Source organism: Drosophila erecta, unplaced genomic scaffold (genome assembly GCF_003286155.1).
Source record: "Drosophila erecta strain 14021-0224.00,06,07 unplaced genomic scaffold, DereRS2 tig00000021-arrow-pilon, whole genome shotgun sequence".
Taxonomy (NCBI): Eukaryota; Metazoa; Arthropoda; class Insecta; order Diptera; family Drosophilidae; genus Drosophila; species Drosophila erecta.
In genome coordinates this window covers 8,530,732-8,556,154 of record NW_020825198.1, presented here as the reverse complement: position 1 = coordinate 8,556,154, position 25,423 = coordinate 8,530,732, and the positions used below count along the sequence as shown (strand labels likewise).

Below are 25,423 nucleotides of genomic sequence, written 5' to 3'. Positions count from 1 at the left end.
AAGACGATTATTTTGTTAGCCTCAAAGCATAACTTAAATTCAATTTGGAACTAATAAAGCTATAAATTGTATAAATCGCTTAGTCATCAAAAGGACCATTCACGGAATTGTCGAAACTATGGTCAAACTGCGTAAAAATGTAAATTATCTAAGAAAAAATATTGGCAACTCCATTTTTCGCTCAAAATGCAAATAGATTTAATTTATAAAATGAAATATTAATCACCCCAAATCCTGCTGTGTTCTGATAGGCTGATCACTGCCCACAAAAAAGGTGCCGCTAAAAAGCGAACTATTCCCATTGGTGACTGCCAAAAAATTGCACTAAAAAACTGCACCACAACTGGCTTGCTGCAACCCTCGCTTCAGTCGCGTGCCAGGCAGCTGTGAATCCTCGATGCATTTCCAATTTCAACCCCTCGCTGGCAGATATCAAATGTGCACCCCCGAGCTGCATTGTGCAACATATTTGCGAACGCTCGTCCTGCCTCGTCCTGCCCCTTCCTCCTCCCTGTTCGTCCTGCGACTCCGGATTGTAGCAATTAATTCTGACACGTGCCACGCTGGCGTGCCGAATCTATGACCAATGCCATTGATGACAGTGGATCCGAGGGCGGAAACTGTATCGAGGATCGAATGCACAAGGGAGGCATCAGATGAACACTTTGTGGTTCGTAAATTTGGCAAGAGCTCGATCGATTTGCTGGGAAAGTGGCTTTAACGGATGGATTTGGAGGAAAAATTTTAAAGCATTACCAGAAATAAGTAAAACAAATTAAAGAGAATAACTTTTTCAAAGCGATTTGCATCAAACGTTCTTGACAACACATATTGAAAAAAATGCATTTAGCTTAGAAAATTTACAACTACTGCTACTGAAAATATTTAGAAGCATGACCAATAATATATAATAAAATAAAATTAATAAATTTTGAAACATTAAAATTGAGATAATTAGCACTTTGTGCTGCAAAGCATATTTGCCAACGCAAATAAAAAGGTAACATGAACCAATCGAGAGACAAACTGGATGAAAACCATGAGAAAACGAGGAGGGCGGGCGCTGTTAATGCTGAGGGGTCACTAAGGGTCACATTGATTTTTTATCAACAGTAAATAAATGCTAAAGAACCCAAAACAATGCAGCTCGAGCCAGCCGTCGCACAGTCTGTAATCAATATTTTGGCCGAACTGAGCCGGTCCCAATCTCCATCCGCTGGCCAGTGGTCGATGGACAAAGCCGGCCAGAGGGACAAAGGACGCGGCGAGAGCGAAAGTGCCCATTAGGGATGCAGGCGATGGCACGGGATGGGACGGCAGGCACTCACATGTGCGTAATTGGAACAGGATTAACAAGGCGTCCTGGTACGCACACAGAGAATGCAATCGAGATTGGGGAAGTGCAGCCGGGCATTGTCCGAAGGTCCGAGGGTCCGACAGTCCGACGGTTCGAGGTTGGGTTCGAGGCATACCCAGACGGGGCATTGTGGACGGGGGCGTCGACACAATGGCCATGAAAATAATCGGCTTTAACTATAAAACGTTGCCAAACATAAAATCAAGGCTGACATGAAAATGAGGAAAATCCAGCCCGGAATTCTATGCAAAATCGAGGATGAAAGAGCGCGGAGGGTGGTTTGCACGTTGGAGTGCAGTAAAATAGGACGATGGGATGCATTCGCTCCATTTAGCCATCCATGTGGCATTTCCGCACAGCACGCGTTTGACCCGATATGGCACCTCGTATCCCTCCGCGTTTTCCCCTCGATAATCAGGATACGTTTTTTGTTGCCATCCTTTTATGCGTAAAACGCACACAATTTGCATGTCCAGGGGGGTTAACATGTAAGAGTAAGCATTGAAGTGCCCTACTTTCACTGTAGATTGACATGTGATTGATGTTTCCATTTGCAGTGACAGACCGTCAAAGAGCTCTAGTCGCGATAAGCTGCCTGAATTTAATCAAATTTTGTACAATGTAGTTGCATTCCAGTATGATTTATAAACTAAAAAATAATGGAATTCTCTACATCTAAAATAGTTAAATCGTGCAATCTATGATTATCCTGCTAGGGTTAAAGAAAGTGATAAGAAACTGCCCTATGAGTGAAATCCCCCAAAAGTATGCCAAGTTTTTTGTGCCTAACTCAGTCATCAATTGCTTTTAGTATGAAATATTTTTGTATTTATTCATTCTTTTCGTACTGTTATTAATTGTGATTCTTTAGAGATATTTTATAGAGATATTTCATATATAATTAATAGGAATTTAAGTTGCATTCAAATAATTAGATAATTCTTGTTTTCTGCTCGATTTTGGTTTGGTTTTCAATGCTTTCGTTTAAGATGTCTCGCATGTAATTGGCGTATAAATATGCATATAGTCAATTATTTCGTTTATTGTGGTATAAGAGGTGAGTGATATATAAGCGTGTATATACCTTGAGGCTCGTATAAATCAACATTTATTTTTCAAGAGGGTTCAAACAGAAACTCAATCTCCATCTCGAATATTAAAATGATTACATTTAATTGCATTTTTTAATTGGGCTTCGCATAGATTGCAAATGAAATTCGCTGCGTTTTTGTTGTTTCTTTTTCTAATTTTTAATTATTTATGAGAACCAATTTTGTACATTTTGTGTATATGAGAGAGAGTGGGGAAACAATTTCATAGGACATACGTATAACAAAGGCTCTACATGATCTATATAGGGCTGAACTATAGATAATTGTAATTATATAGATTCATACATTTGAAATATTGATTGCAATAAAGGTATACGATAGACTTATTGAATATATAATGGAATATATATTTGGATTTGATTTCTAGAATTGATCCTTGAATCATTTGTGTGTATGTGTGTTCTTGTGTGTGTGGGTGAGTGAGTGAATGTGTGTTTATGTGTGTTCGACCTAAATCAGAGTCACTTATAACACTAAGAAGCAGTCATTTATTCTCCATTTAAATTTACGTTGTGTCGTCACGTTCCTTGAATCCTGAAACAGATTTCAATTACTGTACAAAGTTGGGCGCTTTAACCATAGGCCATTGGTTGTTCGTATGTATAAATAGCTATAGCTATAGCTCTCTACGACTACGTATGTAAGTGTGCTTTGTATAAATATATATCTATATGCCTAGAAGTATCCATATTCGTATCGTAATATATTACAATGCTTGCTCAAACAAAAGGTTCGGTAAAATATATATCGAAATGTCTGGGGTTCCGTGGAGTCCACTGCAGGCCCCTCTATAAGAAGGGGCTGCTGATGGAGCTTGGATATCTTTTCTATGAGTTACGAGTATTGTATATATAGTAATTCATTCAGTCTCACAAATAGGAAAGTATTATGTATGTCGCTTATTTTAGTAGATTTCTGTAACTGCCTAAAGAGAGTTTCAAGTCGATTAAATGATGTCGAAAAGAAACAAAAACATAAATTAGCGAACTATTGCACAAAATAAAATAGTAATAAGATGAATGCACAACCAACAAATGTGAGTTTAAAACCAAACGATAAATAAAAAATCAATTTTGTGTTTTTTGTATAATTTTGATTATCTTCTTTTATATTTTCCATGTATGTAGGCTTGTCTCATCTTTTCTGCGTTTTGCTTTTTTTTAGAAATATTATGCGTATAAATATTGCATATGCTTAGAAATCTTAGGGCTAGCTTAAAATAGATCTTACGTGGCTAAAACATCTAATCGTCACTCCATTCCTAACTCCTGCTTGCTTTGTATCAAATACAAAAATACAAAAACTTTTGCATAGTCTTAGTCTCAATTATTGGAATTCCATAGAATTTCCCCGAACTCCCCACCCCGTATCTCGTACTTTACAAGACAAATACTTAATCATTACGAATTGGTGTTGTGTCTTACAGATCGAAGCCGAGCTCTGGACTCAGCCTTTAATATACAGACCTTAGTGTCTAGTTTAATTAATATGCGCTTAATAGAGTTATGTGGATACTTAAAGCTAGTCAGCCTCATTAAGATTATAAGCTTATGTTTAGCTAAAGATTTCATATATAATATTCAGACGAAAACGAAGACTAATTGAGAGCATAATTTTGGTAAAGTACAATACGAGCAATTTTTTTGGATTCCGTTTTTTGTTTGTGGTGAAAGGAGCTAAAGGAGTTAAAGGAGTTAAAGGAGTTAAAGGAGCTGGAGGAAGGTTGAATGTTTAAGGCGCAAAGTAGTTTGTGGGGAAATATCCTAGAGTGTTATACTAACCTGTATATATTTTATATATATTTAGTGTGGTTTACAATATAATTCATATGTTTCGAAGTACAAATACAATCGTAAATGTAAACGTGGACAAATGGAAACAGTCAAAAGCACCGATTTTTCAGCTAAGTTTTCTTTAAGTTTTTTCTTTTGTTTGTTGCTTACTTTTTATATCTTTTTTTTCGTAATAATCATAGTAATCATAATAATGATAATGGTAATGGTAATCCCTAGAGGTCTACGTAATTATATAGCTAGGCGATACTAGTTCAACAGATGCCGAAATAAGGATTTCTTCTATTTACAGTTTTGCTATGATTTGTTTGTTGCTGCATTTCCGGTTGTGTATATATAATAAAATACATATAAATATATATTTATATATTCGTATGTATAATAATGATATATTCATATATAAAATACGTATATAAGCTTTGCAGATCTGTTCTTACGAAACAGAGATGATCGAAATGTTTTCGGTTACTGTGTTGTTCTTTCCGCGGATCTCAGTGCTAACGAAATTCAAATAAGGCAACTTGAATCTATGTATTGTATGTTTAAATGTATCCTTATTTATCCTTTAACTCTTTTATATGTAATCTACATCTAAAGGTGTGCGCCTCAACAAACAAACAAGCAAACAAACAAACAAACAGCGCGGGTGAGACAACAAATCAGAATTGGAAAATCATCGAAAGTCAAGTCTAAATGCATTTTCTTTCTCTCGTTCTCAGTTTTCCGCAAAATTCTCATCTGCTGCCGGCTCCATTTATTTTCCCATTCACAATCGCTTCCTGTTAACCAATTTTGTTCACTTCCATTTATATGTTCGGTGTATATATATAAAATATTTATCAAAAATAATATGCCTTTAGTGCTCTCCTGCCATGCTGATAATGATGAGAAGAAGTATTCATGGGACTGCCAATTGGTGAGATCTAGTTTTCATAGCGCGAAATGAGTTTTCAATTTCAATTTCAGGGTTTGAGGAGGATCAAAAATTTACGAGGGAATCTCTAACTATTTACAACTATATAATAATACCGTTACGTTTACTTGTGCTGCGTTTTTTGTTGTTCTTATCCTTTTTGCTTTCAAAGGGATAGTATCGTCTGTCTGTCTGCCTGTCTGTCGCTTAACTCTATTTAATTTTATTGCACTTGGATTCCATCACTTCCTGGTCTGGTCAGCAGCTGCTCCATGTCCATTGTGCCCTGTACCCATGCACCATGCACCTTCTACGTGCATTCGATGATCATGGGCTGATTGGAGGACTCAATGACCGATGGTCTGCTCTCCTGCGCCTGCACATGCTGCCCATGCAGATATACCCCCGGTTCCGGCAGGGATTTGAGTCCCTTGGGCGAGTGCTGCTGCTGTTGCTGCTGCTGCTGTTGCATCTGCAACGGATGTGGGTGGCCATGTTGCAGCAGGCGGCTGGGCGAGCTCTGCTGATGATGCGGCGGCGGTGGTGGCAACTGGCTGGCGGTGGTCAGCAGCATGGGTGCCGGACCCACTGCATGTTGCGTCATCAGCAAGTGGGGCGGTGGCACTCCCTGCTGCTGATGCTGTTGCTGCTGCTGCTGCTGATGCGACTGCTGCTGCGGCGCCATGTGATTGCCCAGGGGTATCAGGCGTGGTGGCGACTGACCCCCACTCGAGAGGTGCCTCAGTCCCGGATGCACTGCAGGATGCATGTGCTGCGTCAGCTGCTCGTACGCTTCTCGGGAGTCCGGTTCGGGATGGTCTTTATCTGAATATTGAAAAATGTGATTGTTAGTTCGGTGTCCTAAAGCTCGGTAGGCGCCATTGAAACCTACCCAAACACTCGGACGTAGCCGCTGCTGCCATGGCCAGCTCCTCCTCCAGATTGTTGGGCTTGCAGCTGGTGGTCTTCCAGTGGGTCCTTAGGCCGGATGCACTGATGTACTTCTTGTCGCAACCCTGGCACACATAGGGTCTGTCATTCGTGTGCAGCCTCTTGTGCAACTTCAAATGCACAAACTGTGTGAACTTCTGCGGACAGAGATCACAGGCATATGGTTTCTGACCACTGTGCAGCCTCAAATGGGTCTTCAGGTTGGAGGTGCTCGAGAAACGCTTCTTGCAGATGTCGCACTGGTGCGGTTTCTCGCCCGTGTGCACCAGATGATGCTTCTGCAGGTGCGCCAACTGGGTGAAGCTCTTCGTGCACACATTGCACTTGAAGGGCCTTTCGCCGGAATGGGTTCTCAGGTGCACTTTGAGGTTGCTCAACTGGCCAAAGGTCTTGCAGCACACATTGCACTCGTAGTGCATCTTGCCATCCTTCTTCTTGAGCGGATAGGGCAACGATCGGTAGCCTCTGGAGGCCAGGGAGTTGGGACTCAGCGGGCTGCCACTGCGGGGACACGAGTTACCATCGGGACTCAGGCTGCTGGGTGGGGAAATCCTCAGCGGGGACAAACGCTGCAGGGGAGTGAGGGGCTGCATCAGCGGATGGTTGAGCATCTGGGTGCTGGTTTGCAATAAATGCAAATTGGTGGCCGAACCCGCACCACTGGAGGCATTCGACTGGCGATCGAACGGGGAATGGGAACTGTGCGGCGGTGAATGAAAGGTCGAGGTGGCTGCTGCTCCATAGTGCGGATAGCCAGGATAGCCCGGACTCGGCGAGTGGCCACCCGCCTCGCCGGCTCCCAGATAAGCGGCATGTCTCGAGGGCGAGAAGATCACATTGTGATGATGATGGCTAGGCGGCGGTGGCGAGCACTCTCCCTTGATCAACGTGGCCCTGGTCATTTCCTGTTCACCGACCGCCACTGCCGACGAGGAGAGCTGCTCGGGATTCTGTCCCAGATTGGAACTACTGTCCGGACTCACGGCATTGCCGTATCGCTGCGATTTCTTGTAGCTGTAGGCCATCTCCGTGGGTGAAGTGGGCGGTGGTGTAGCGGCATTGGCCTGTCGGCAGGCGTTTGCCGCAGCAGCGGCCGCCTCCAAGCGATGCTGGCTGGTGAGGATGGTCTCCAGGATGCTGGAAGAGGGCTGGCCGAAGCGCATATAGCGTTCGCCCGGAGGATCTGGTTCGTAGTAGGGCTTACTCAGTGGGACAATGGTGCGGGCTTGACCGCCGGAGTTGTGCTCCAGAACGATGACCGTGGAGGAGGCGGGCTGCTGGTTGGATGGTTCCCTCTCCAGAATCCTTTCGCGCTCCCTCTCCCGTTCCCGCTCCATCATCAGCATGTGCTCGTCGCCCAGATGGGTGGTGGTCGATGGGCATATGGAATCGGGTTCCGGATGCATCACCTGATCCTCCTCCTCCTCCTGCGGCAAGGACATCTCCTGGTCCACTTCCTTGAGACTTGGCTCCTGTTTCACGCAGCTCTTGTTCTTGAACTCGTACTTCAGTGGCATCTTCACCTTGAACTTTCTGTACTCGTTCTTGTCCGTTTCGCAAATGGGCGTCGCAGTGGGTGAACTGTGGCTATTCATCGAGTTGGTAGTCGTGTTAGCCATAACCACTGCCGGCGGAGAACTGCTGGGCTTTTGGGCCTGGGCAATCACTGTCTCTTTGGGAGCAATCGCCTTCTTCGAGCAGTCCAGCACGTAGTTATGCTCACTCTCGCTGTCGCTGGAGTCCTCGGGTGGCGTGAGTCCATCCTCGTGGCACTCGTTGCTGTGGTAGCCCTCGTCCGATCTCACAGACCTCACGCTGCCATCCTGCGGGGTCATCTGATGGTCCAGACCGGAGAGAGGAGAGCCCGCCGTGTCCTTGTCGCTGCTGGCCAAGGGCGATCGATCCTGGCCAATGATCACGGAGGCATGGCGACCATGCTGGATGTGCGGGTGGTGGGAGTTGCAGGTGGAGCTGGTGGTGCTGACGTGGGCGGGTGGACTGGAGCGGCGGCAGCATGGCGTGGCAGTCGGGGGCGGAGGCGTGGCACCGGAAACGGAACCCGCAACCGATCCATTCGCCGGACCACTTCCCGCTCCCACAGGCAGATGGAGGCCCATGACGTAGGTTATGTGACTAACGGCCACATCGGGTGGAATTTCCGGAGCTGGCATCGAGTATCGCGGCTTTCCGTCCTCGCCCTCCGCCTCATCCTCCTCCTCGTCCGCCTCCTCCTCCGCCTCCACCGCCTGCTTGCAGGCCCCGAAGATCGTCGTCTCGGGATCCACATCGTAGCCCAGGCGACTGGCGAAGTCCTTGCAGTACCACACCATCAGCTCCTCGTTGGGCAGAATGTCGCGGGTGGTGTAGAAGTAGATGTTCTCCTGGTGCTGGCACGCCACCAGATTCATTACGGACAAACTATAGGCGGAGGCCACATAGCGCATCCAATTGGACTGCGAGCGATCTGAACCATCCAAGTAATAGTAGTCATCGTCCTTGAAGATCTACAGGAGAAAGAAGAGCGGCGGGAAATGGGGACAATTAGAAAAATTCTGGAGAAAACTAAAGAAAGCTTAAGGACACAAGACGCACAACATGGAAGTAAAAACATAGCTCATTCTACAAGGAAAATAGATTGAGGGATGTGTTTTAGAAAAATTTTTCAAATGCAAAGGTATTTGATAAAATAATCCTTTATATTCATAAATTTTTCAAAATACACAACAAGTATAGATTTTTAGAGCAGTGCACGGTTAGTTAGAAAGAGGCTTGTGCTGATTGAGGGATTAGCTGGGAAAGCAGGTGTATAGTTCTGGGTGTTAAAAAGACAACAAATAGAAATCAAAGAAAGCATAAATCGTGAGTGGTACCTTAATATTCCCGTAGGTTATGTGGCGTGTTCCCTGCACCTGATTAACCACAATCAAATCGAATTCGTTCCAAAATGCAAAGGTATAATTTTGAATTTATGTTCGGTTTTTTTTTTGTTTTTGATTATACATATTTGTGTTCATTTTGGTTGGGTAATTGTGGGTTGGTTTAAGATTAGATCACATGAAATAAAAATTAAAGAGAAACGAGTTGGTTAGTTGCATATATCGATTTTCTTTTCGGCTGGATGATTGGATGGGGGAAGCATGTTTTAGGTGATTTTTTTAATGATTCATTTAAGGCAACACCCAAACCTCCATTTGCACGAAGGAGTTGTGACCAAAAATAGAGGCAAACAGAAGATGCAAATGAATTGAAAGCCCACAACAAATGCTTAGCCCTTCATTTAATATTTTCCAAAGAGTTGAGGATGCTTACCCGCCAGAAATAGCGCGCCTTATTCTTATCATTGGGATAATTAGAGGTTGGAATGCCTTCGAATGGGCCGAAGCGAGTGCCACGTGGGATGACCCCGCTGCTCCAAACTCCTTCAGTCTGTAGCAAAAATAAATAATAAAAGGATTAGTTTCACAGTCTACTGTAAATTCTTTTGAGCCCTTAGGGCTTTTCAATATATATAAATATTTTTTTTAATTTTGTTAGATCCTTACCTTAACATTTGGCGTTGAGTAGACCATGGATGACTTGAGTGTCAGGCTGCGCGGCAGCGTCTTGTCCGCCCGATTCGGCAGTCCCCGCTCCGCCTGGACATCCGGCACCAGGTAGACGGCCAGCCGCTCGAAGTCCTCCTCCCGCATCCTGGTCACATCGTAGTCCTGATTGCCATCCGGCGTCGGACTGCGACTTCGGCTGCGACTGCGCGCCCTTCGCGCCGACAGCTTGTGATGCGGATGCGGATGCGGATGTGGATGCGGATGTGGCTGGGCATGCTGGTGCGGATGTGGGTGGTTGAGCGGATGGCTGTGGGCGGGATGGAGGGGCTGGTTGGCAGCCTTCATGATGGCACCCGCCTGCTGCTCCTGCGGATTTTGTGCCTGCTGCTGCTGCGGCAGATGGTTGTGGTTGTGATGTCCATGCATGGCGACTATAGCTAGATTGTTGCTCAGCGAAACACTGTGTATATATGTGCTGGTTTTATATATAGGGGGTTCAGTGGTTGCTGCTTATTCTGCTAGTTGTTTGTGGTTGAAGTTTTACTTGATCTGGAATGGCACAAAGGATGGCAAAATGCGCTTTAAAAATAGTCATAATTTGGCGCTATAAATAGAGGCGCCTCCTCACCCTGCCCACCCACTACACCTGAGGCCCGCACTCCCCACCCTCACCCTGGAAAAGCTCCTCAGCATTTTCACAGTGTTGCATTCGTGTTATCGTCAGTGCAAAAAGCTAACTGCAGAGCGGCGACGAGTAGCGAGTGCAGGGGGTCATCGAGAAAGCCAGGGGGTGGGTGGCTCTTGGGTTGGTGGTGCAGTTCAAGATTACGGCCTTAGTGGAGGTTACACGTTCACGTTCAGGGGCATGGCCACCCAACGCCCACCCACCGCATCACCGGTTGTGAAAATGAAATGAAAATTCCTCGAAAACAACTCACTTGAATTATTCTTCTTCATTTGGCTGCCGTTTGCTGCGCTTTGTACTCTCGTTTTGCATTCACTGGGTTTTCCCTTACATTGCTTTCAATTTGATTTAAAAGAATACCCGTTTCCTTTCTGCTTGGCTATTAATTATTATAGAGCTGCTAATTGATTACGGGTTTTATTCCGATATTCGCCTTGCACTAATTCCGATATTTTGCCTTTTGTTTTAATTTTAGTTGGCTGGGCCCGCAAATTACGCATCACTTTCCGTTTCGTTCTCTCGTTACGCATACGCCGTGTGGCCTGCCGACCGCCCCGGAATAATTTTCCGGCTGTGGCCGTCCGGCTTGGCTTGACAAACTACGACTACAGAACTCCTGCTGCTCAGTCAGCATTCTACTTTTTGCACTGCGACATTCAAGTTTGCCGTCGAAATTCGCCAGGCGGAAATCGAATTAAAACGCATCTGCGGCAAGCGACAACGAAAATCCGAACAAAGATTGAAGTAGAAATGTTTATTAGATTTGTTTTTTTTTTTTTTCTTTTTCTTTCGGTTGCAATGTGTATTTTTGTGAAGAAGAGCTAGGGAAACGTTGACGCCGCCAGCCGAGAGTTCCTACTACTGACCCACATCCAACCGGCGTAGACCCCAAAAAAGCTCAAAATTGCAATTCCCCCATACATAGAAAGGCGCACGCACACACACACAGCAACCGGCATTGCACCAATGCCCATTGCACTGCCACACGAACGCATCCCGTCCAAGATTCTCAAATTCTCGCTCAGAAAGTTCGCCGCTAGAGAGGGTTGTGAAAGCGCTTTCCACTGGCGAAAAGCTTCTCGTTCGGTGGTTTGGTGGCTCGGTGGTGCGGCTAGTGGTTGCAGCGGTGGTTTATTGGTGGTTGCTAGTCGATTATTCAAAATGATAGTTTCCCTATATTTTTTTTGTTTTTTTTTTTTTTGCCTTTTCGGACATTTTCAGCTGCGCAATCAAGAACTTATTGTGCAAGGCTGGCCATTTAGTCCCCTCCTAGAAATGGGAAACCTGTATGGGTTTCGCCTTGAGGGTCTCTTCAACAATTCGTTGGGAAACAAGTAATTGCGTGATCACTTCATTTTGATTACATAAACACAGGGAGAGTTTTTATGGATATTCATGGTTAGGCCACGACTTGAATAAATAACATCGATTTAGCAGCAAACATCCGCAAGCAGATTAGCTTAAATAAGAATTTCCCTCAACAGAAACCTAAGCTATTTGCAGCAGAAGACACCAGGAACTCTTCTTATCGCCTCCCCAAGTTGCTCAACTATAAATACAAAATGATATCGCGCCCCCAATCAAGTTGAGTGCAATCCCATAACCAGGAAGTTCACTTTGGAGGCCGTTCGTGGGGGGATGGTTGTGGTTGTGGTTGTGGACTCACCCAATCGTTAGAGATATACGAGTATGGACAATAAATATGGTTCTATGTTCCACTCCCCCGGTAAACCATTCGAGTGGCCAAAAGGAGCTATTCCGTCCGCTCGTCGAACTGCACGCACGTAGAATGCGAAATGCGAATGCGAAATACGAAATACGATTTTCCCGAGCCGCGGCGATCAAATGCGACACGGATGCAAAATTGCAACACTACCGACTATGTGAATCTATCTGAATGTCGGTATATCGGTGTGTCGGCTTGTGTGTGCTGAATGATGCCTAATGCACTTGCACTTGCACTTGCGAATTGCATTTTGATTCTGTTCTGCGAGTGCGGAAATGTGCGAAAACGATCTGCAGAAAGTGATTTCTGGCTGCTCGTGATTTTCCCATCCCTTGTCTATGTCTCTCCTCTTTTGTGTGTGGGTTTTAGCCAGCTGGCGCCGTCAACCAAAAATATGCAGACGAAATGAGGAAGCATCGAGCTAAGTGGGTTTCACGAGATACTTTCGATTTTTAGGGCGGGGGGATGGCGGCAACCCTTTGCGCAATTTACAGATGCGTTCGACACACTAGGAAGTTGAATGCATGCATGCATTGCTATAGAAAAATCAACAATATTCTAGTTAAATCAACAAACTGCATTCGTGAGCGTGAAACTGCAGATAGCGCGCCAAAAAAGCTTTTCGCTATCGCTGTGAAAATGAAAATAAACAGCTGCACATACAGACATTAGAAACAAAAAGTAAAAATCGGTTGGCGCTTTGCGTTTCTAATCATCGCACAATTGCATTTGAAGGACACACACTCGACGCGAGCGAAATTAAAAATAAATAAAGTACACAGACCAAGGCATAGTCATACAAATCTACACAATAAAACAAAAAATGAGAATGGAGCATAGCAAGAGGCAATTGATCAGAAGCATTCAACATTCAACTTGAACGCTGGCGACCCGTGATAAGAGCACATTGCGCATACGCCGTGTATGCCGCGTATGCCGCCTATGCCGCCGCCAGTGAACAAAAACTTCCGCGAAGCTCCTATGCGCTCGCCATGCATCGATCATTATCAAATTGCACTGCGGGAAGCGATTCTAACCGAACCAAACAGAACTGAACAGAACAGAGCCCCAAATGGGGTCTCATGCCGCTTGGAATCGCTCGCTCAAGGACAAAGTGAACTGTACTAACCGCATTAGCGCGCTACCTACACATATATATGTATATGTGTGCATAAATGTAGATGCACTTGTATGCACTTCTATATGGAGCTGTATGTGTGTGCACGTTCAGCTGATAACTGCACTCTGCTGAAGCGGCGCAGTCATAAACTGTTCGCCATCTCACTCTATCTAAGTAGGAAATCGGCGACGCTAAGTACTTTCAATGAATAAACAAATTTAACGATGTTTTTTTTCAAGTGTAATGTAAATATTTGTTATTTAGCCATATGCAAGCCACGGAAGTGCTTCAAAACTATAGGCTACTGAATTCACAAAGGGATTGTATAACCTATAACTCAGCTTCACAAGATTGTTAAGTAATCACAGGATCTTATTTGAATTTTTATAGAGTTCGTCGTAATTAGCATTACTACATGCGCCAATCATTTTCCCAAATTTATAGCAATCATTAAAAATAATCTATTATGTTCTGTGCTCACTCTAGTCTGAAATGAATTCCTTGACAATGTTTCTGGCTATTTCTAATAATCTGAGCCATAATACCTATCGAAGGCGGAACCAGGAATTGTACATTTCTGTTTACACATTCTTAGGTCTTTTTGCCCAAGGCCTGATCTATTATGACATCGAATTCGCTACACTTTCGAGTCGGATACAGCGATTTTAGAGTGAGACTCGCTTTGCACTTACATATTACTCGCAGTTAATCCATATTTTTCATTGTTGGCCGAGATGATTTGCAGTCAGTCAGTGCCCAAATACAGGGTGTGCAATGGGGTGGGGCGGGGGGCACAACCCGGAAATGTAAAAATGTAAGGGGTGGAAAATGGGGAGGGAACTGGCGGGAGTTTGCATTTAGTTTTATGTGCATGCAAAACGAAACGAAAAGCGAAAAACGAAACGACGGCGGGGCAGCTGATAAAATAAAATTGCGAGCTATTTGTTTATTCTATGTCTCTCTCTCTCCTGCTCGCTCTCACTGCCTGTGTAATAATAATTTGTGTGAGCTTTTCAGCGTTAAAGGGTAGCGGTAGTGGGCGAGGGGTGGGAGGAAGGGGCGTTCAGCCAGAGCATCATCATCATCATAACCTTGAGTCACAAGTCGAGAATGTGCATGCGAACTGAATGCGAAAACAACAAAAATTGCCGCATTCGTCTCACCCATCCGCATTGCGAGAAAAAACAAGGAAAAGCAAGAAAGGGGGTGGTGGGCACAGTGGGTGTGGGCAGTTGATTATCTAATCAGAGTGTCGTGAAATTAATATCAGCATTTCAAGGACACTGAACAAAAGGTATGCCAGTTATTTTTATGCTGATGATTCTGTGTACAGAGCACACCCCCACACCACCCACTCTTAAACCACCCCCTTTTGGCTGGTTAGGTATTGTGTTGCGGTTTCGTTGCACTTTAACCTTGAAAATATTGTGCATTCTTTTGTTTCTGTTGCTGTTGCTATTACTTCGAAATGCGCATGTGCAAAAACGAATGCAATCTCCATCCCACAAACGAGAGTGAGGAAAGGCGATTGAACTGCTCACACTCCTGGAACGCACTTAGCCGATTCCCACTGTACAGTCAAGTCGTTGGGGATATTGTCAGTTAATAATCGCAAACCGTAAATCAATTAAGAATTCGAACGCAAAGAAAGCAAGACAGCTGAAATCGAAAGTATATTAAATATGCAAATTTTATAAGCAAAGCAATTTTAAAACATTCGTACATTTTTGTGCCACATTCAATGCAAATTGCCGAAAAACAAAAACGAAAGTATTTAATTAAACCATTGCCAAGAATTATGTTCATTCATTTTTTTTTTTTTGCTAAATCAGGTAATTGAAATAAATGTGCAATGTGTTTCATTTGATTCCTTTTAAATTTGCATAATTAAGCACACTTGACATTCGAAGATAAACAAATTAAAATAACACACTTTTCGAAATTCCTTCACATGCTTTTTGTTTAGAACAATATATACAAATAGGAAATTTGTTATATAACTTGGCCTGTTGCTGCTCTACTGAATTGTCGCTTGGCGCTTAACTAATTGTTTTTGCAACTCTAGCAGCTTTTGCTGTTAGCGGCAATAAATCAATAGGATTTTTTATTGTTTCCCCATTATTTCTGTGTGCCTAGGCTTTGCCCTTGAGCATTCGCTGATTACATGTATTCTCCACCTAGCTTTGACGTAGGTCAAATAACCATAAATAAAGTGCTATTTTCAAAGGGGCAGCGTACCCTTTTCGGCCCCCTGCCCCCTTTTGGCCACCACTTTTCTTATCAATGCAGTTTACGCTTCAAGTGTTTATTTCGCTAAGCTTTTCGTTTGCACTTTGCTTCCTTATCAGTGGGCATTTTCGCCCTACTGCGCAGTGAAAGTTTTCCATTTGCATGGCATTTGTTGCTGCTGTTTGCTGCTTGATACAATTAATGTAAATGTGTTTGTTTGCCATTTAATTAGTAATGATTATACTTGGAAATTTAGATTGCCAATGGGGCAAGGGTGTTTCCATCTGTAAGTGTTTCATGGGCTAGAGTTTGCCCACTGTCAAGCCAATATTTATTTTATGCTTCTGTGGCTGGTCCTTCGGTGCCTTGGCTTACATCATCTAGCGTACAAAAGGGTTAACGAACCCAAAGGTCAAATGCTTTTTACCCAGACTCAGACATAAACGTAGACGTCGACGTCGACGTCGGCAGAGGCTGAGGCTGTGGCAGAGGCGCAGTGACGATGAGGCAATGCAAATCCAACTGCAGCCAAGTGATTTGGCTGATGATGTCATGACTACCAGAAAATACAAAGAGAGGAAAAAAGTGCAGCTGAAAATGCCCATTTATCCTGTGGCGAAAATCAATATGCCACACGCTGAGCAACAATTAAAAGTGCAGAACTTTTAGGTGGAAAACCCAGCCGAATCAATCCTTTGAGCACCCATCACTGGTGTCCTTTGGGCAGGCAGGGGGATCAGGACACTTCCAAAGGAAAAAGGAAGCGGCTTAAGTCCATAATCCTGTGGGTGACACATTACCTTGACGACAATTCCGAACGGAACGGAACGGAACGGCAACAAGCAACAAACAACAAACACGACCTACGACAAAGCGATTGAAAATGCGCATAAATTCGACAAAGGAGCAGCCACTGTCTGCCTCCCATTGGCGAAAAGGGGGCGGGGCCGAGAGTTTGGTTGCCAGACCATGACAACAACAAAAAAGTCAAAGTAAAAAAGCACACATACATGTGCACTCGCACAGGGCAAAGTGGATAAAAAAACAAATACAACAAAAATAAGGGCCAGACAACAGAAAAGGCGAACGACCCTTTTCAGGCATTTTCAGACGCCAGACGACGCCATCCGTACACTGCTAGAAAATGTCCTTTGCGCTGTCATTATGTCTGGTTCATAAAAGGACGAACGCATCAGTCTTATATAGTTTCCATAAAACAGTAAGATCTATCCTTATAACTTTGTATAAATAAAGCAAACCTTTGCTGGCACATCCTTTTTTCCAAAAATCTGCAACAGTGCATTCTACGCCTTAATGTTAAATACATCATAGACAGCAGTTTTTCGCCCAGTGCAGTCCGCTATGTTGGGGCAGGGCCCAGGCATCGAGCTCAGTCGACTTCGGCTCATTATCCTTTTCGCTTTCCATACATAAATCGCTGGAGCTGCGGCTGGCGTTCAATGAACTCCGCCGGGCACGTACGGTCGTCGTACCCGGGCAATCGGATACACACCCAATACGGAAAGCGAAACACACACAGGACGATGGCGATGCGATGCGATGACGTTGACGACGACGACGACGACGACGACGACGTCGAAGGATGCAGAGCAGTCGACGGCGACAGTGGCAGCGGCAGCGGCGCAGGCAGCAGACAGACGCGAAGGTCCTGCGAAACTTGGGCTGGGTTCGCAGCTCCTTCTGTGTCCTTTTTTGCGCTCCTCTCGTGAACGTGGTCTTGACAGTGTGCAGCGTGAAGAACTCCGCTCTGCCGCTGCAGCTGCCTCTGCCGGCGAGGAAAACTCCGCTGCCGCTGAGGGCAAGGACCTCCGGACTGCAGACTGCAGACTGCAATTGAGCCGAGCTTCTGCGCCGACGTCATCGTCTGCCCAGGCAGGCGCAGCTAAGTTTCACTTTTAATTTTTTCCACCCATTCAGCAAAAGCGCCGCACGACCAAGGCCATGCGAGCGAAAGAGACAACGACTGGTGTTTGTGTCTGGGATGCAAGGATATATGGTTTGGGTTCGCAGTGGGCGGCTACTGGGCTGCTTTGGGCTGGGCTGGGCTGGGCTGGGTTGCTCCTCGGAACGGAGTGCATTACTGAACCGAACCGAACCAAGCCGAGCTGCACTGAACTCAACTGAACTGAACTGCGTGTAGAGAGAAAGGTTGTTGAACTGCGTCGGCAGCGGCGAACTTTCACAACGAACGGCGAAGTGGGGAGTCAGTGCGCTAGGACATGGTCAGCACAAAAGCAAAAGTACATTTTATGCTAAAAAAAACCCCTAACCCTAACCCTAACCCTAACCACTACTCACTGCTCGGAGGCTATTGCACAATCCTATTCTATACCATTCTAGACGACTTCACATTTGATTTGAAAATGAAAGAGCCCCAACGCTTAGTTACCTCTTTGATTTCGGTTGTTGCACAATTCAAACTCAGTCTCACTGTTTTGCGGCCTCAGTCTTAATGGCTCTGTTTCAGGTGTTGGCCAGTTTTTGATGGCTTTTTAAGCGCGACTTGAAGAAGCTGATGTTGGCGAAGGTGTCGCGAAAGTAGATGCGATCGAAGTATAATGGTCTGCGCTGATCGACGTGTGAACACATTGCACCAATTGGTGGTATCTCGGGATACTTGATTAGATACATTGACTTAGGGCGAGCTTAACACTTAACTAACGCACTCAAGCACTGGAGCACTCGATGTACGCTATTCTTAACGCTTCTCGTTTGCTGATTGAACACATTTGTGGCATTGGCCTTAGCTTGTAGCTATAATATATATAATTATTTATGTATATAACTCAGTGCACGGGATGTCCTGCTGATTTTCTCTGCCGTTCTTTGGTCCACGCAACGCGGCTGTGCCATGAGACATGACCTGCCCAACGCGTTAACATCCCGAGTCAGGACTGAAATAACGAGCAGCTGCAAAAGCTGCCAGCTCCCTTCGATTTCAGCCAAATGCGGCAGCGAAGTTGGCTGCAACGCCGGCTTCTCTGCCCGCCGACTGCAGACAGTAAACACGGTGGTTCTGGGTGGCTCTCAGGGGCTAAGCGGGCTGCTAGGGCTGTTCGGTGTGTGTGCGGTGGGGTGGAGGCCATTGCTATTGGCACTTGCACTTGGCATCAACTGAACTCGCCCAGTGCGAAACAATAACAACAACAGGGCCCGAACGGCAGCGGCAGCGGCAGCAGCGCAGCAAGGGCGGGCGGCCCTTTTCAGCAGAGCTTCGCTTGCGGACTCGGCCAACATCGGGCTTTTTTTTTGTAAGTTCGGGCTCTAAGCATATAGAGGGTGGATCTCTGGCACTGTGCAGCTCGTTCTGCTCTGGGCCGTGAAAACCCACAGCAAGAGTTTACTTTGGAACACAAAACATATTGGGTTAGGTCATGCGAAGGATTTGCTGGTCTAGGACCACATTTTTGCTAAGTCGGGAAAGTTGAATCATATCTCTTAGATGATTTTAGCACCTAATAAGGTAAGTGTTCTAAAGGTTTGAAACTTAGGAACTTAGAAGATTTCCTACATAATTATTAGGGAATCCGGACTTATGAACTAAACTATGCAGCACTTAAATGCCTTCTTCAAAGCCCTAAACTACATTTTTAACATGATATTAATAATTGCCATAAGCTCAGTCCCCGTTTTTTAAAGTGCATTGCAGACGTTGCATGGCTCTCACTGCATCTCTCGCCGCACTCTCTTCTAACCCAAATTCGCTCTCTTCTCTCGCAACGCATGCTCTGTCTCCCTCACTGTGGGGGTTGTGCTACCCAAATTGCAAATTGCAAATTGACCGTTGACAATGAACTAGAGCTTAAGCCGGAAGTCTCGGTGCCACGGACATTATGCAAAACTATTCGAATGAGCTTGCAGAATAGACCTCTTCAGAGTTCATTTCGGCGGTGTCTTTGTGAATCTGGCCGCCAACGAAATAGTCATAAGGAACGCCAAGCACGTTGTTTTAATGGCCAGCGACATAAAACTGTAAAACCGAATAGTAATAGGTGGAGTACAGCCGGTGAATGTACCGTTAGGTTAATAAAAAGCCATTTTGTCATAGTCAAATTACGAGGGGCCGGTAAATTGGGGGATTACGTATTCATGGCGCGTAAATGAGCATAATTTGGTTTCCAGCTCCAAAGAGAGGGGCCTAAACAAATAGTTGGACAGCTCCAACACCCCCGTTCCTATTATATCCGCTCAGTGTTTTATCTGACGATCAATGATCATCAATGCACTGACAGAAATGGATTTTCAACGTATTTATAAAAATACAAAGTTTTCATGTTAAAGTCATATCCAGAGAACTACTGTATATTATCTTTTTTTTTACAATTTTATCAAGTTTTTGATACTTTTTTGCGGAGTGTTCAATGTCACAGTCTATGCACTGCAAACAATAACAACAATGTGGGCATTTACAGCTAAGCACGATAGTGTCAAAGCAGCAACAACAAGGGCGACAAAGGCAACAAAACAACAACATTGACATAGAACCTGTCGCACCAAAGTTCAACGTCAAGAGAGGTTCGTAACTCGGCTTCGGCACTTAACTTCGGCTTGGCTTCGGCTTCGGCTTTCGAGTTGGAGCTGTGCGCATGCGCATGTGCTCTCTCCTCTCTCCGCAGTGCGTATGTGTGTGCATGTGTGTGTGTGTGCGCGCTTTGGTTATAACGCGCTTGAGTAGGTCGGTCATTGAACTTGTTTTCTTTTCATCTGCTGCTGCGCTACCACTTCTTTCGCTCCATTCTTTTGCTTGGCCACACTTTCTTCCTGGTTCGCTCTTTCTTTCTACCTGTAGGTCCCGGTCCCACCTGTGCGTCGGCGTTCTCTTTGTCGTCTCTCTTAAGGCTCTTATTAATTTTGTATGTTGCCTGGGAAGCTGCCGCGGATGACTTGGCAGCTCCTCTTTTCCCGCTCCCTCAGCCTCATCCTCTTGTGCGTGGCAAGTGGCCAAGGTGGCAACAATTTCAAACGAAGATGCAGCTCCAGCAGAAAGCAAAAGGCAGGAAGAACCGCCCAAGGTAAGACCACGAGCGAGTCAATAACCCTGGCTCAAGCAAATAAAAAAAAGCTGGCCAAGAGTAAGAGTGATTTGATTCCCTTTTCATCAGGCCTTAGAAGTGGCAAAGAACCGGGCATAAGAACACCGGAGAAAAAACTTATAACTGATATTTCAATACATTGATTTCTTATATACCCTAACTTGAAATCTATCCATAATTCAATATTTGTAACTCCCTAAAAGATTCTTTTGTTAGACAAATCTAGCCGTATCAGAAACCTGAGTACAACTGAACGATTAAGTCCATTCTAACTTTGCTCAGTCAGTGAAAGATCAGTATCATAAACGACTACCAAATAGCTGGGTAAATTTGTGAATCGTATGTTCTATTCCCGATTTTAATTCTTTTATTTGCTCTTCTAAATAGAGCACTTGTTAATCTCTTGTTTCCAGTGCAGAAGCAGAAGAACTGGCTGAGTGCAAGAACCTTTGGCTTGCTTCAGTTGAGCACGCCATGTGCCCATGAGCATTTGCCAGTTGAACGCCCTTTTCACGGCAAATGATTCCCAATGTACGATGCCAGTACCATTGGGGGTGATCCGGGGATCCGGGAATCAGGAGGAGGTGGCTGAGATAGAGGAGCTGGCTGTTGCAACCTGCCCCAAACTCAAGCCGTGCCCCTGGCCCAAGGATGAGCCGATCTGAACTGGTTTCCCCTCCTGGTCATTGGCTTCTTCTTCTGCTGCGGCTGCTGCTGCTAGCTGAAGCGGCAGATTCACTTTTCGAGGGGGGATTTGGGGAGGGGATTCTCTAATTCTTGGCCTAGGTCCTTGGCCTCTCCCTAGTGTTCTGTCTCGCTTCCGCGCACAGCAACTTCTGGGCCTCGAAATGAAAACGAAAACCGAACGAAGGCAAGTTTGTTGCCTAAGTCATTTGTTATGTGGGGTGGGGGCTAGGAGTGTGTGTATGTTTGTGGCTGACAGTCAATGAACTCTCGGCATGCGTGCCAAAAAAAGAAACAGCAACAACAACGAGTGAAGAAGAGGGGAAAGCCATAGAAGAATCAAAAGAATTGCTTTCATACACAAACTTAGATGGGGGCTCATTTAAATTGCAAAATGAAGCAAGCTGTTTCCAAGCTATATCAGCAATATATGGGCGGATAGAGATATAACTCATTTCGAATGCCATTTGGAATCGAGGCAGGAGGAGATTGACAGCTCTGTGGGAGCAGGTGGCCATTGCCATCGACGGAACTTGGACAGCTGCAGCTGCTAATGACCTTGATATTGAAATGATCATCGTGCGATTTTGAATCGCATTACGAATTCGCAATAAGTTTTGATTTCATTCGCTCGGCTTGTCGCTGTGTTCATTCATCTCATTTCGATTTCGATTTCAATTTATTTGTTTATACAATATTTTATTGCCGCTGCTGCTGGTGTTGTTGTTTTTATCATCGTCTGTTGGAGCGTGTTAGCGTGCGATCAGTTGTCGAGTCATTTAAAGTCAAAGTCAAGGTTTTTCTGCCTTACGTCGCCAATTATCTGTCGCCATCTCGCTCCATCTGCTATCCAGCCTATAATTTGCTCTCTGTCCCTCCGCCGGCGTATATTTACCCCCATTTTGTTGTTTGTGCGATTTGTTTAAGCCCAAACTGGTTTTGTCTAATTATTTGTGTTGTGAGTGCTACATTGTTGTTCTTGCTGATGTGATTATTAAAATATATAGATATACATTTTGTTTATATAGGGACAGCAGATTGGGGTAGCTTTATACATGGTTTTTCTAATGAAATGCCAGTCCCCATCATTCTGCCATCTCCCATTTGCGGCTAAGAAATGTTAGCTGCTTATGCCATTTTTCTAGTCTGCCTGTAATTAATCATCATACAATTTTTTATCCGCTTTTTTGGGCATTTTGCTGGAAACGTGTTCGCACCCAGTGCGACGTACTATTATATAACATTTCTATCGAACACTTATGATTAGCATAAATTGTATGTGAAAGTCTTCTTCGTGGTCGTCAGAATAATAAGATGGTTAATTTTAAACTCTAGTCATAAATTATGGTGGATTTAATGTGAGATTAAGTGAAGAAAAAGTTGAAAATCAGGAATAGAACCCAAGCAATTAAGATGTCAATAAAAAAGTTGAAATAAAGAAAAATTATCTAAGAATAAATTAAAAAAGAGAAGTTTTGAAAAAAGTTCTAACTGGAAATTAGAAATTACCTAAGAATTGATTTGAAAGAAAAGATTTAATTAGAAGTGGCCAGTATGATTTATTATGCAATTTATGGGAAAAGAACAATTCGTATTCATTCTCAACTGTCATTCTTAACTTCCCAAAAAACCCGCTCCAAAATTTCCTGAAGCTTCCCCAACGAAGACAGTCTTCCGAAGAAAGCTTTCTTTACAGAACTTTCGGGAACCGCTTTACTAAGCCGACTTCAATCTGTAAACTTATACCCATAAAATCCCTTCGTCGAAATCTATTAGCAAGCTCGTTCGTTAGTTTGTCAGCTATATAATTGACTTGGGGCAATAAAGTGGCAGCTAGGAAAAGTTACGAAGCTTATATAAGGTAAATCATTTAGAAGTACTTACCATGTTCAGTGTTTAAATGCATATCCGTTCCGTGTTGTAGAGGTTGCTGCTAATGTGGCGGCTAAATTTAAATCCATTACGCAATAAATCCAATCCGAAGCCGAAAAGTGCTTGCTGGCTGTTTAAGTTTCGATCATAATAGACACTTTGTTATTCTTAAACTTTTCGAATATAGTTGAGCAAACTATATTTTTGATACACAAGTGCACTGATTGGGGAATTGAACTAATTTGCTTAGGTCTAGTGGAATTTCATTTGCATAACTAGGGGCAGTCTTATGTGTATGTCACTTTTTGTCAGTTTAGCTGTTAGACACAAATCACTTTAAATTGCGGGCTTTAGCTTCTAGATACTCTTAGTTTCAGAACTTTTTGCGGGTGGGTGTATGTTGTGAAGTCTGGTGGATCAGTGGTCTTTTTTTGCTGTCTTGAAGCAAGTAGAAGCGTAACGCGTGCGTCTTACGAAATCATGTCTCGATCGTTTTGTTGCTTACGGGAAACTGAAACTACGGATGAGTCGCGGTGCGACTTCAATGTCGATGTCGTTAGAGGCTTCTGAAGGCAGAGCAGCGGCAGCGCGGCGACCGCGCAGACAGATAGACTTTTCAGCATTTCATTACACGGCCGCACGCACACACTCGCACGCCCAGCACTCTCTTCTTTCTCTTCAAACACACCAGCGCACACCAACACACAGGTAGGGCGCAGCTCAGGTGTCTCAGGTTCTTGATCGCAGTGCCATTTACACTGATCACATCTCGGCGCTCTCTCAGCTCTCTGCCCCTCTCTTTCTCTTTCTCCCTATCCATCTCTTTCCCACTCGCGCGCTGAGCGCAACAGGCCAGAACTTTCATTCAAGGTGAGCGCGCGGGCGCAGGTATCTCTTTGGCAGCACCAATACCCTGGCACATACCGCCACTCTTTTTCGCACAAAATACACCGACAAACATGTTTCTAAACTCTTCTAACAAAAACTAAAAAATTATACAATATTTTTAACGCACTATCGTCGACCCGATGGACACATTTTAATAGGAATAAAGCAACCCCACGGCCACTTGGTATTTTGAGTGAAACTATTACTTGTTTAAGCTAAGCTTAGCGGGAGCTTTATACCGGGGACAGCAGGGATTTTCTTTCAGTGTACCTACAGGCTGGCCAGCGAGCGTAAGTTGAGCATGCGAGCGTAAAATTACAACACCACTCTTCTAACAAGTTTAGAATCGGCGCAAGCCAAGCGCAACAAAATGCCGTCCGCGGGCCACTTGTTCTCAATGCTCTTAACCCGTTTGGTGGGGCTCTCTCTTGGCCAGAAGTTTGGCATGGCATGTAATTGGTTTGCTCATGATTTGTTTCTGTTTCTGTTTCAGTTTTATTTCAGTTCCTGTTTTTGGGCTATCAAATTTCATGGTGCTATAATTGCATGCAAACAATTGGCAAACAAATGTCGCGCTCGCAAAAAGGGAAGTGAGAGCGTTTTTGCATCACTTTGCAAGGTTATTCATCATTGTGATGGATTACTTAATTTGGGTTCTAAAATTTATGCAATACTTTCAGGAGTTCTCAATTGAAAGGTGAAACAACTGCAATTTCATATAGATTTCCTTACATTTAATAAAATCTATCCTGCTTGTTTTTAACTAATCGAGCCTTTTAAAACAAAGCTAAGTTAAAAGTAAAAGTAGAACATCTAAAAGCCCCTTAAGATCAATGGATATCTGTGCATGAGCGCTAGTCATACCATGACTCCATCTCTGAACCATTAATGATCTAATCAAAGTCTATAAAATTGCGCTATAAATAAAGGTAAAGTACTTACTCAAAGACCACAATTTGACCAGATACCAACTTTGTGAGCATATCGTCAAAACCTGGATGGTTAATAGATATATAATTAGTGGGGAGAACACTAAACATTTCATAAATCGGTATTGCCATGCCATTATAGTCTGCCAAGACAATAAACTTAATGAAAACTAATTGAAAAACGGGCATTTACATAATTTAAGAGTAATTGACTGCGTGGAGTAATCAATATTTTAGCTGGCCAAGCCAACCTTGAACTTTATGCCCGATGGAAAGACAAAAGACGGAGGATAGGATGCGAATCAAAAGGTAAATCCGCATCCGTTTGTGGCCGGGAATAAAGGCCTAACTCATTAGTTTCTGCCACACTCGGCTGCCGCTGCCGCTGCCATCATTATCTATAAATAACAATTGAAGCATTCAAAGTTGGCTTACAAAAAAAAAAACGAAAGACTCTGTGCGGCAACTGGGACTAGAACCTTTTTTGTTTAGCCATTAGAACTCTTTTGGCAAAAACCGACGCGATGGGGTCAATAAATTCTTAAACACCACACGAGCAAGAACA

General features: G+C 44.2%; 1 protein-coding gene across 3 annotated transcripts; it reads right to left on the bottom strand.

The window, feature by feature from the left end:
* Positions 1-4,753: 4,753 nt before the first annotated feature.
* LOC6544671 lies at positions 4,754-23,629 on the bottom strand. 3 transcript variants are annotated; one of them, XM_015158364.2, is made up of 6 exons: positions 23,054-23,629; positions 9,669-10,220; positions 9,436-9,552; positions 8,997-9,035; positions 6,068-8,630; positions 4,754-6,000 (listed from the first exon to the last, which is right to left on the bottom strand). In XM_015158364.2, exons 2-6 carry the CDS (start codon positions 10,095-10,097, stop codon positions 5,486-5,488), a joined length of 3,663 nt encoding a protein of 1,220 aa, XP_015013850.1. In that variant the 5' UTR covers positions 10,098-10,220; positions 23,054-23,629; the 3' UTR covers positions 4,754-5,485. The 3 variants fall into 3 exon arrangements, with proteins under 3 accessions (XP_015013850.1, XP_026832648.1, XP_015013848.1); XM_026976847.1 differs by lacking the exon at positions 23,054-23,629 and adding an exon at positions 17,842-18,357; XM_015158362.2 differs by lacking the exon at positions 8,997-9,035.
* Between the last annotated feature and the right edge of the window lie 1,794 nt (positions 23,630-25,423).

What these genes read in the sequence shown, in the direction of transcription:
- LOC6544671 (XM_015158364.2), bottom strand. Translation starts at nt 10,097, where the DNA reads ATGCATGGACATCACAACCACAACCATCTGCCGCAGCAGCAGCAGGCA. An exon ending in AGGCGCGCTATTTCTGGCGG is followed by an intron (nt 9,036 to 9,435) that starts GTAAGCATCCTC and finishes GTGGTTAATCAG; the next exon opens with GTGCAGGGAACACGCCACAT. An exon ending in TAACCTACGGGAATATTAAG is followed by an intron (nt 8,631 to 8,996) that starts GTACCACTCACG and finishes TTTCTCCTGTAG; the next exon opens with ATCTTCAAGGACGATGACTA.